The 12,585-nt window shown below is 38.0% G+C and overlaps 2 protein-coding genes across 3 annotated transcripts in view; both read left to right on the top strand.

Moving 5' to 3' along the window:
* The window catches only part of LOC100744917 (ecdysone-inducible protein E75), a 227,708-nt gene that overhangs the window by 30,318 nt on the left and 184,805 nt on the right, over positions 1–12,585 (top strand). The window lies entirely within an intron of this gene.
* LOC100750184 lies at positions 9,736–10,773 on the top strand. 2 transcript variants are annotated; one of them, XM_033324700.1, is made up of 2 exons: positions 9,736–10,330; positions 10,399–10,773. In XM_033324700.1, the coding sequence occupies exons 1-2, from the start codon at positions 9,751–9,753 to the stop codon at positions 10,431–10,433; spliced, it is 615 nt and encodes a 204-aa protein (XP_033180591.1). In that variant the 5' UTR covers positions 9,736–9,750; the 3' UTR covers positions 10,434–10,773. The 2 variants fall into 2 exon arrangements, with proteins under 2 accessions (XP_033180591.1, XP_033180590.1); XM_033324699.1 differs by having other exon boundaries at positions 9,736–10,326.

Below are 12,585 nucleotides of genomic sequence, written 5' to 3' on the forward strand. Positions count from 1 at the left end.
AAAAAAAAAAAAAAAAAAAAAAAAAAAAAGAGGAAGCACAAATCTCGCGTTATTCTTTACAATACGAATATGTTATTTCATCCCGTCGAGATCGAGCGAAGCAGACACACAAACGCGTGGAAGAAGCTTGTTGAGATATATCAGAATTCAGCTGGTGGGCTTCCAGGTATGAATCTCGATACCTGGCGAGATTCTGAAAATTCGGAAACCCTTTTCACGGTGGCGCCGATCGACACGGATAAACTCGTTTCCCTTCGTTCGCTTATTTTCGATTCGAGAATCTTTCATTGAGAAAATGGTTTTCATCCTTGCCTAGGGATCAGGATGCTCCAGATTCGGCTATTATTATTATTGGGATCCATATGGCAAAAAAAAGAAAAAAAGAAAGAAAATAAGATAGGTAACAATCGAGTATCGCGAAGCGAGAGAGGTTGATCGCCATTGTGCATCTCCATATTCGTTGTGTATTATATACGTACGTGAATCAGTTACGTTAACGTTAAAAATTATAGTTGTTTCTTGAACAATGTAATTCTGGTTATACATGGATCTTTTTCCGAGGAAGAAAGTTTCTGAGTAGTTTGACGACTTTCGCCAATTTTTATTATCTGATTCTAGTCGTCATTTTCAAGCTCTATTTTATCACTAAAGTACAGAGGAGTTCGAGAAACCAATACTTTTGACCATTTTATTAAGAAAGTCTCCCAATTTGTTAATTTCTTTTTATTCGGCAAAAAATCAATACAAATATAATATTTTTCAGCTCAGAGTTCCTTCGATGTATAAAATTCTTCAAAAACGTCAGCTTAGATTTGAATTGGGTTTCGATAAATTTATTTTGAAGGCACGTATTTTTATTTGAAGGAAAAATTATTTCCTGAGAACAGACAGTGAAAGAGTGAAAATTGGGAAGCTAACTGCGAGCTATAAATCAACATTTTCTTTCAAGAAATTCCAAAAAATTTTCGCGTTATCAGATTAGAGAAAAAAAAATGGTCAGTCGGTTAGGAAGACCTTAGATTTCACCGAAAAACCACGCTTACCCCAGTATTACTGTAACGGCTTGTTCCTATCAGTCACTTCCGGTCGTTAGCAGACGCGTTACGTAAGATTCATGCTCGTGGAGCGTGAAGATCTGGGCCAGCAAGGACGAATTCTTTCACAGTGGCCCGTAAATTTCCTGCGACGTTTCCTTGCTAAGCGAGGTCAGTACTGCCTTTCAAGTTCGCATCGTAAACCAATAATACTATTTACGCCTGGAATGATGCGATCTCCTTACACTTAGATTTATGGGCCGCCACTTATTTATTGCCTGGATAGTTGCGCGAAAATGTACAAGTTTCGTGTGGTTATTTATACTTCACGCAATCCTAGGCGCTTTATCTTGCACCGTGTTCACGATCAAGCTCATCTAACAGTATAGTTTTGGCGGAAACGGTTCCCTATATACAGTGGAACGACACGATGGAAAATACGATGGCGTGCAAAAATTTCCGGCTACATAAATTTGTCTCTTTATCTTCGTACGACGATGTCCGAGATGATTGTAAATAATATTAGGTACCAGAGTATGATGAGTAAAAGAAGATCGTGTAATACATAAACGCTATTATAGTACTCAAAACGTAGTTTTATCGTATTACTCGATATTTCTTGAAATAACGTTTTTGAAGTATAAGATGAGAAATCTGTGTGGATACTTTTGCACGTCACTCTAACTAATTAACTAACTGAAATTAATTAACGTTTTATACCTAAGTTTGATTCATTAAATATCCTATTGTGATCGGGATAAAATTCGTAGATTATTTAGTAAATATTATACGTACACGAAGATGGTACCCCGCTGGGGGTAGCCACCCACATGATAATCAAACAGCCAAAAAATTCTACCAAATGTCCAAATCGGACAAATTGTGAATGTAAACAACTAAATAAAAAAAGAAAAGAAAATATTATGCGAAGCCTGTTTTAACGAAGCTTGTGTGATATCTACTTCTCTACCTGCTCGCGTGGATTTGTTCCGGACTGTCTATATCGAAGCAAATATTTTTAAACTCGGTATAATAACTTAGTTTAGCTTTCTGGTGAGTTCCCGGCCTCAGGACCCAGGAAATAAAAAGCTTCTGTTCACGGTGCAAAGACCTGTTCCGGAGCAAATTAGCCGTAACCGAATCGTTTCGTAATTGGGAGAACAGTGACGAGACGTTTCGTGAGTCGACTGCTGTTTTGTCGTTCAAAGGAGCTCGTTCGAGAATTCTTCTTGTGCCAGGTCTCTGCTTGCCTATCTTTTTGCTTGTTGTTCTTTCGCTTCTCTTTGTGTAACTTCTCAAACGTAATGGCCTTTTGATCATCGTATGATAATATGCTTGATCATTTGTAATTTTTATTAAGATTGCTAGGGTGGTTAAAACGAGCAATTTCCAATGTTTAGAAATTTTGTAAAATTTCTATTAAAAGTTGGATTAAAAGTTGCTTTCGCTCTATGTACTTTCTCGTGTGCTTTTCATGCGATCTCTTCCGTGATCCAATTTCCATACTTTAGTCGTTGCGATTGACAGAGTTTAACGGTGTATCGAACAGTTGCATGTCGACTTTCTGTTGAAAATCACAATAGTAACTTTGTATTTTCAAATATAATTTAATTCTCGAATATTTCAAACGACGGAGGATGTGAGAATATTTTTCCAATAATTCTTTCAGAAAGAAATCCGCTTCGAAATAGGACTCAGGTTAATCAACTGAATAATATTTCGCTGATAAATGGCGAAAAAAAATTCCGACGAAGTCATTCTGAGGGCTGAGAGGGATATATAGCGAAACACCGGCAGAATTTACATTATAAGTAGGGCCAGTTACTTTGTCCCCGGGATATTCCTTCAAAAATAGCCTAATTAAATTTGCATGGTAATAGGTGCCTCTTTTGCTCGATACGAATCTCGTAAAGGCGGCGGTGAAATTTATAGAATTAAAAGGAAATGTGCTCGTGAAAGTAAGTTCGTTTCGTCGGCGGTCATTTGATTTTCGATGTTTCTTATTTACTACGCTTTGTTTTCTTCTTTCCTTCCTCTGTTTTTCAAATTTCTCATTATACTTACTCGAAACGCAATATCGGGCTCGTCAATTGACCGCGATAATTAATTATGAAAGCAGAATTGGATTGTTTGGGATAGACGGATATTCGAGCGAAGCTAAGTAATTTTCTGCGTTGTAATTTGCTAACTTTTTCTAATTTGTAAGCGATTTTTTAAGCGATGAATTTGAAAACTGATTATTTGACATGTTGTTAGCGGCGCAACAAAAAGTGAAATATTTCGGGTAATTTACATCGCGACAGCCCATGGCCATTTTTTCTACGAAGCTATAACTTCTACAATTAATGTTAGTATTCCAAATAGTAATTAACATAATTTTTTTTTTTTTTTTGAAGTTATTCTCTTATCTACTGTGTTAGTTCGTATATTGCGATACTTCGTCGCTGACTCGTATAGCCTGGCATGTGGTTATTTAAATAATTCTCTCGTTTTTGATATTTTCTCTTGCAGCGATATTTTCTCTTTCTATTATATTAGAAACTGGTGCCTCGTAATATGCAGGTTTGATTATTCTGTGCAAAGTTGCAGATTGAATTTTACGATGTTGAAGCTTAAGTAACTCAAATAATCCCACCTTACTACGTACGTACGTTTCACGAGATAGTTCGCGCGTATAGAACGTCGAACGTCGAAAAAGAAAACGTCTGGTAGAAGAAAACTGTGTAGCTCGCTCGGTCATTCGAGGATCTCTGGTTCGCATGTGCAGCTGTTTGTATCTTCATTCTCTGCGTGCTTGACATAGTGACTGCAGATGCAGCCAAAAAGAGGATCCCGACGAAAGCGAGTCAACGTTCTATGGCTTATGCAATAAAAGTTTGTCCTGGCTGGATGCATTCGCAATCCCATCGGCGTCTTGTAAAATTATTCTATGACTTGTATTTATTGTCTTTTTTCATCGCGTGCTTAATCTTCGATCGAATGATTATTTGACGAGCTTAGTAGAGATCATCATTAGACCATTTCATTCAAATTTAGATTATTCAATTTTAATACGGAAATAAATTTTATTTATCGTATTTATTGGTACGTTTGTCGTGTGTCATGTCTTTAATGGGACGATTATTTTACAAGATTAGTAGAACTTGCTATTAGACTCAGGCGATACCATTAAAACAACGTTAATTTTAATACAGAATTAAAATTAAAAATACGGTTATTAAATTTTAATGCAGAAATAAATCCCATTACTCGTATTTATCAGTTCGTTCATCTCTCTAATCGTCTCTAATCAAATAATTATTTTACAAGATTGATAGAACTTGCTATTAGGCTTAGGTTTTTTTTTATTCAGTTGTTTACATTCACAATTTGTCCGATGTGGACATTTGGTAGAATTTTTTGGCTGTTTGATTATCATGAGGGTGGCTACCCCCATCTTCGTGTTTGTTACGTTATATCCTTTGTGAGATCTGTTAGGCTTAGGTGATACTATTGAACTAATGTTATCAGATCCTCTATGTATGATATAGGAATTTCATAGCAGGGAAACATAATTAGGAATAAGAACGTAATGGCGAAGAAAGATGTAAACACATCTTAAGTACCAAGTTACCAAGTAATCTTAATTTCTCTGTAGTTTATTAAATTACGATTAAATTCACAGAATTCCGCAGAGTCACGCGTTACGCAAGCGACATTAACGCGACATTACGATCGCGTTATTTCTAGAATGTTTAAGATCGTTCGTGGCTGGTTCGCTCATTCAAAGATCGTCTGGCCCACATAGCCGGTTGTTTACAGCACGATTTCTCGCGCTGTACCGGCGCGGCGCATCGCACGACCGACGTTCTAGTGCAAAGACCTCCGGTGCACAGGACGATGCACCCTCGGCCTTGTCCCAGCTTCCAAGCGCTAACCCTCCTCGCAATCGCCATTCAACACGGTTTCTTGGGAATTTTTAACCGATTTAATCGTTCTGTAATATCTTACGACCGTTGTATAATAAATATTTCTCGCTGGCTACGTGGTTCGACGATTTAATTCCTTTATGAATCAAGAGTTCGTGTTGCCTCCAGTTCTTTATTTGTTCTCATTGTTTCGTTAGAAAGCAAACGACCTGATTAAGAAGTCAAATTACCACTAAACGAATGGATAGCCGGTCTAATGGCAAACGAATAAAATTAAAAGCTTTTCTACGTTTATAACGCTTCGATTCAAAGTGCAAGAAGTACACGTTTAAACGCCGCGGTATAGAAGAAACACTTCTTTACATTAGTACAACACGACGATCAATTTGTCACTGATCATTTCCCTGTTTCTACTTTCACCTTTCTAAGTTTTCAGGACAGAAAAAAAATAAAAAATAAAAAATGAAAAAAGCTCCGCTCCCCAGCGGCTTAAACCCAAAAATTGTATCATACGACGAAAAATGTAAAGCGCCGACACATAATACAGCATGACTATGTCGTACCGCAGCGTATCGGTACCTCTGCCTAACGTACCATTGCAAAAATTCACCGTCTATCGTGAATATGTACCTAAAACTGTATTCTTGGGCTCAATAAACCTTAAATCTCCTTAAAAAAAACTTTCACCGTTCTACGCACACCAGCACGCAATTTCCAAACCACATCTCCATACAGAAAGATCGATGACACGTTGACTGTCCGGTGGTCATCGACGACCCACGTTACTAGATCTTCCGCAATGATCGCGATAAGATTAATCGATTGAAAAATGCTTAGCAATATGAACTACTCGAACTATCGTACATCGTCGGAAAAACGCGCACGAATACGATATAATGTTTCGCAAAAATGAAACGTTTCCACCTGGTGTATATATTTTGATTTTTCGCGGCGCTCTGGGTAAAGTATAGGCAAAATTCGCGTGACAACGTGTTAACAACCTAACGTTTCTTCTTTACTACTTCTATTCTTTTCTTAAGGAAGACAAAGAATCTTTGCAGCAGCGTGCCGTCGAATTAGCTCCACGGAATACGTCAATGTTTTCTTACAAAGGCAATTTCGCGGCGGCATGTGAACCGGGCTTAAGGCGATTCTCCGACAGAGTGGAGGGACGCGGCCGTGGCAAAAGTGCAACGCTCCGGCAAGGTTCACTGTACACTCGCCGCGCGATGCCACTGACCCATTAATACATATAAAGCTCGGCTGCACGCCGCAATTTGCATCGGCCGATAGCCAGCATTTGAATTGCTAAGCCTCCTTATGCAAGTATAATACAGTCGCGGTTTCGGTAACGCTTGATCGTTACCAAAGTGGCCGACAGCCTCCTTTTTCCACCTAGACACGCCTCTATCTTTCTCACTTTATTCTCTTGCCCTGATGCAACCCGTGCAGTATACCACCCTCTGTCCATCGAACTCTAACGGTAAAAGGAACAGCTATTCCTTGGTTGCTTTTTCTCATTCTTTCCGCGGCAGACGCGATCGATCTTGCAACTCGCGAATCGAATGGAAACCTTCGATTTCTTCTCTTAAGACGATTGTCCTGATTCTAAAACTGAAGCCTGTTGTCTGAGAAGAGTGGATTATTTCGTTGGTTTGCATGCTATTACGTTTTGAATGTGCTGAAATAATTACTTTAAGAGAAACTCTACATCTTTACCTTTGTATATCTGTGACCTGGACACCGCTGTTACGGAAAGAATAGAATTTAGGGAAAGAAAAAGTTCGAAGTAAGCAGAGGTTCGTATTATTGTGGCCTTGAATAGAAATTACGTTTTGGGTTACAAGGTCTAGAAATAGAAGAACTATAAGTAGATTTCTATTGCTGTTTCTTGTAGCCTTCAGCTACGGCTACGAGGTTAACTTTTTGGTAATGTGCCTTGCCATAAATATATGGACGTGCTATCATAGCTTCTTATAGCTATTGTATTGTATTGTAACATTGTAAGAGTGAGGATCTGGATCAGCATGCACTATACTTATACCTATAACTATACTTATTTCAATATATTTTTCTATTACAAATTCGTCCACTCGTTCTTCTATCGGTCAACCTCAACAGAATGTAACTGATTATTTGTTTATGGAGCATGTTCCTTTTTTGTGTGAAAATTAACACGAAATTCCTGATTTTCTTACTAGGATACACGACGATGAACGATAGTGTCGATACGGTCTGAGATACGTTCGATAGAGGTTCTAATACTTTTACCGTATACAATTTTCCGAAGTTTCGTATAAAAAGAATTTATTTAAAAAATTATTTACGTACTTTCTAAAACGTTAAAAAATTTTATTAAAAATCCGCTCATCGAAAGCGTCTAAAGTTAGTTAGAATTAGGATCCAAACATTTCACGAATTTTTCAATCCAGATTTTCCGATTCCTTTACGATTATACGATCTTCCAAAGTTTCATGTAAAAAAAAAAAAGTAGAAATCATTCGCGAATTATTTATTTCTTCGATCATCCGTGTTATTATTCCCATTTCGTAAAACGTTGCTTAAAAATTCGACTAAAAATCCACTCGTCTAAATCGATGCTAAGTATAACCAATCGATACAATTTATTATCGTAATCAGACAAAATGTAAACTAAAGTCTACAAAAATCCCACGTTGCTCCGATCTTCCAGTTCATTGTTCTCGATTCCTTTATCTAAAAATTTCCCGAGCTTTATATAAAAGGGATAGTGGTCATTCGTGCGACTCAGGGCAAACGGTGCGCACTTTGTGCGTACTTTGTTTGATATGTCCGATATTATCGAATTATCGGCGAGAGATCGAGCTTGAACTGGTCGATCCTTAGGCATCTGGTCCGGTCTATCGGGCAGGTGCTCGCAAAAAGGGACTGGCGTCGCGGACAGTCAGTGAAGGGAGGGAAAGGAAGAAAGGAAGGAGACAGCTCAGTCGTTGTAAGGTCCTCGACCTTCGACGTTAAGGGCAGGGACCCCATCTAGGGTGCACAGGCCGCCCTTTTGCCTCGCCTTCTTCCTCCGCGTACGCTTTCGCGTGTACTTTCCATCGGCTCGAACGAATCTTCGTTCTGTGACGTAGGTCATGAATATAAGAGTCATCGAAGAAGCAAGGATAAGTGCCGATTAGAACGATACTTTTTCTGCATCTCAGTAATATTTAATAGAACTAAATTGGTCCTCCATTCTTGGCTCGATTCGGTTTTCAAAGCGGCAAGTTTCGAAACGTCTTGCAATTTTCTTAGCGAGGTATATATTTAAGAATTTGAGTCGGTAGAGATTTATATGCGAGATTTATTTTATATATAAAGGTTTGTTAACGAAACGTACGTTTGAAAAAAAATGTAGTTTAAGGTTCTCGAACATTTAGATTGTTCGATTCAGACTATTTAGGGTATTTATCGTTCGCGATAAAAGCAGCTTCAGTTGTCATATAATCGAAGTATCATACGTATAGAGTGACAGACCAGTCAACACTTATCATATGCGTAAGATACAGTTACTTGCGCTGTATACCAATTTACTGATATTTTTTAATATCTCGTAGCTGTTATCTGATTCGTTTCGAGTTTGATCGATATAATCGCGGCAATCGTGTCTCGTTACAGTACTAATGCTCATTCAAAGCGTTTCGTGTAACACGTACAATATGGACATAAACGATTTCTATGATAAATGTTCCAGCACATTTGTAATCCAATGTACGCACGGTAGAATTCCATTTATCTGAGCTTCTCGAGGGGACAAACAATTCATAACAGTTTATAATTGGAGTTCACGTAATGAGAGTTCACCAATTTTCCTCACAATCTGTCATTTTTCGTTCGCGTAATAATTCACGTTCAGATAAGCGAATTTTACCAGCGAAAGTTCTGTTAATTGGACATTAGGTAAAATTTCGTTGCGACAAACGCAGTTCCCAATTGCTATCGCTCGCTCGAACGTAACATTGGATCCTCGGCCTAAAACCCAATCCGACGAGATAAATTCCAAACTTCAAAATTATTCTGATAACGTGCAATCTTTCCATCTGATAGTTATTGGTTTATGACGTCCTTGCGTGTCAACTCGAATCGATAGGATACAGTCGAAGGTATCGTAGGGTCTTCGACCTCGTGGCGAGCGGTGAAGGTCCGCGGATAACCTACTCCTTGGTTAGTGCACTCGCTTACGTCGCTGACCGGGACGTCGATCCCTCGAAGAAGGCGAAGGACCTCCGTGAAATCCTCGGAATTGCGAAATAGTGGACCAGGGTGTTCGCACGATACGATGTAAAAACAGGGGAGAGACCAATCGCATCTCTCGGACGTTTTCTTTTTTTTTTCACGCTTCAACTGAATGCATTGTACGGTGAAACTGGTAGAATGTGTGTTTCGCGTGGAACTTTGAGAAATGCGTAAGAAAAGCAGTAAGAATACTCGAACGACGCCTGAATGTGCTTGTTGCAACGCGTTATAATATGTTGTATTAAACATAAACAGGGTGGTTGGTAATTGGTGGTGCAAGAGGAAAGGGGGCGATTCTACGCGAAAAAAGAAGTCGGAAATATGAAATAAACATTTTTCGTTCGAGGCTTTGTTTTCGAGAAAATCGACTTTGAATTTTCGCTCGGTACGCGTGCATTTTATCGCGTCTCGTTATAACGGATCTCACTGTAGATTTAAAAAAAAATAAAAAAAAATGTTTATTCTGTATTTTCGACTTATTTTTTCGCGCAGAATCACCCCCTTTCCGCTTGTACCACCAGTTACCACCACCCTGTATAATTCTAGATTCTATGAGTTCTTTTTTTTTACAGACGATCGATAATATTGCTAATTATGTTGGTGGACCACCCGCTGCAGATAGCGGAGAAAAGGAACATGTATTAGTATGTCTAAAAATCGAAATTGGTGGACGAAAAGGAGTTATGCTCCTTGATCCTGGATATCATGTAGCTCGAGTAATTACTGTGATGGAGGATAAGTTATACCCACATACGGGCTGGTTTATTCAATCTGATGAACCAGATTGCAAAAAAGAGTACAATTACTTTCTATGCACTAATGATCCTGATTACATTGAATGGCATGAGAGAAAAACTCGATCTGGTACCCTAGAGAGAACACAAGTTGCTCTTATATACGTGGCAAGGCCTTATTTAACTGCCATTGATGTTACTGAACGCAGAAATTTAGTTTATAACTTCAGGAGCCTTCTTGCAAGAGATACTAAAGGTCATGTTACAGCTGGTATATATTTTCCTGTTGTGCTAGATATAAACAATGCACAAACCTTTTCAATTTTTTATCAAACTAACAATGGCAAAAAACGAATTAAAATGGCATTCAACAAATTCTGCAGTTCACCGAAGGTACGTTTTACATTCATATACAGATTAATGTTAGACGATTGTAAATAATTAATTTTAAATCACCTTATTCAGATGCCTGGTGCCGAAGAAAAAGAAGTCATTGCTGAATGTGCTCGGCAATTAGGTCTCTCGCAAGTTACCCTAGAGGATCTATTATGTACTCTTGCAACAGTTATGAGTGACTCAGCCTTCGTGGCTCAACTCCTGGCTATTAATTCAAGAATCAACACTTTAGCAGAGGACAATTAACAGAAGTCAATCTGCCCTGTGTGGTGCAGACAATATATAATGTATCATTTTTTTTGCCGGCTTTCCTCTTACGTTCTTTTTATTTTGTTGATGGTTATCTTAATAGCTCTCCTATGTACTACAGATATTAATTTTATTCTGATTATAAAATAGGGTATAATATTTTTTAATGAACTTTAGTAAAACTTGTGTATTTAATGCATTGTTGTTAACAGTTCGATGAAAATATTAATGTATGTATTAATAATTTTTGAAGATTGTTTTCAAAATTCAATAATAGCATATATTTACACCATTCTTTATTATTGCTTATATAAATATTTAATCGTAGGTCTTGCCAACCACCCTGTATATTAAACATGAAAATTCTGCGATTGAGATAAGAATGAGAGTTTGGAAAGAACTTGGTTTTAAATATCGCTCGCAATACGTTTTCTTCTCTTTTTAAATCTCCAACAATTGGCTTTTATGGTCTTACTTTAAACTATGGAGAAATGTAGTAACGCGCGAGCGAATGTTAATGCCGTGTTACGATGAAATCAAAGCCGCGTTAAGTACCACGTTTAAGTTTTCCAAGGTTTTGTGTCCAATTTCTTTTATTTTGAGATGTAAATTCGTACATACACTTGCACGTAGATGCACACGTATTTGGATTATTAAAATAGATATTCGAAAGGAAACTGGCTAGGGTTAGGTTATCGTAGGCATCGGATTTGTACTGTGGATTTTGAGGAAGAAGAGCGCGCATTAAGAGGGGAGATCGATAAAAGTAACGTAGCGTCAAAAACTTGGGCAACCGTACCATTTGGTCGAAATGAGACCAGCACTCTGCAAGTAATTTCCCAACAGGGCTATTCCGAAGGATTCTGGAAATTCGGTAGAATTTTACACAGGATGCGTTTCGATTACGATGTAAGTAATCGTTTCATTGGTGTCGTAAAGATTGTGCAACGAGATTTTTTATAATTACAAAGTTCTTCATTTTTACGATTATTTCATAGCCGATATAAATGGGAAACAGCTCCTTCCTTTTTTTATTCCTATATTTTCCAACGTACTTTTTTATTTCTCAGTTTCATTTCGATCTGAAAAATGCATATTTTCTATCCAAAACCACCAAACGTTTCGTTTCTCTTTTTATTATACTTATAACTCTTTTATTTCGATACAAAATAGGAAGTTTACACTTTATACTAGAAAGCTGGAAAATTGCATAAAGCGGTAAAAAAGTTTAACACTTCGTTTACTTCGACGTTTCTCTTACAAAAGATCTCTATATAAAAGCAAGAATTACATTCGTTAATCTCGAATAGAAATAACAATCTCGGAAGAAATCGTTAACGATTTCAACGAAAACTATAAAACAACTACTAAATACCTTTCACCACATCAAACATTACGTTAAATACTTTCCACCTTCCGTTCGTTGTAAAATAACCACCAAACACAATGTCCACCGTGATAAAAAAATTGTAAAAGAATTTTCACCCCGATAAAAGCGAAAACTGCATCTACCACAGATTCGCTTCCAAACAAACTACGAGCAATTTCTATGATAATCCTTTCACCTTAAAACGACCAAATGCATCAGATCGATTCAAATTTCCCTCCTAATAATGAAATTACCCACGAGGATCAGAAATAAAACGAAATTCGTATCGTCGCAGTACAAGCTATTATTTATTAGAACGTGACAAATTTCGCATGAAATAAGACGGCACGAAATTTTAAGTTTCGTAGGCTGTCAAATTTTCCGGCGGTGCGTCCCTGGAGAAAAGCCGAAGATGCGGGTTTCTGACAAATTCGATCGTGGGCGACCTTCAGACGAGAAATTGCGGCAGGCCTAGGAGCAATCTAAGGGCTGGTGGAGGCTATTCGTGCGATTTCTTTTCAGTGGCGTTGCAGCCGGAACGGTTGTCGATCGGTCGAGACACGGAGGGTGGAAAGTTGAAACGCAACCCTCGGTGGGCGTTGCAAGGGTAGTTTAGTGGCGGTCGTCATGGAAACGGC

This window comes from Bombus impatiens, unplaced genomic scaffold (genome assembly GCF_000188095.3).
Source record: "Bombus impatiens unplaced genomic scaffold, BIMP_2.2 scf_0060, whole genome shotgun sequence".
Classification (NCBI taxonomy): domain Eukaryota; kingdom Metazoa; phylum Arthropoda; class Insecta; order Hymenoptera; family Apidae; genus Bombus; species Bombus impatiens.

Excerpts from the sequence above, each read along its gene's own strand:
- LOC100750184 (XM_033324699.1), top strand. The coding sequence starts at position 9,751 with ATGAGTTCTTTTTTTTTACAGACGATCGATAATATTGCTAATTATGTT. Across the intron at positions 10,327-10,398 it reads AATTCTGCAGTTCACCGAAG|ATGCCTGGTGCCGAAGAAAA; the intron begins GTACGTTTTACA and ends CACCTTATTCAG.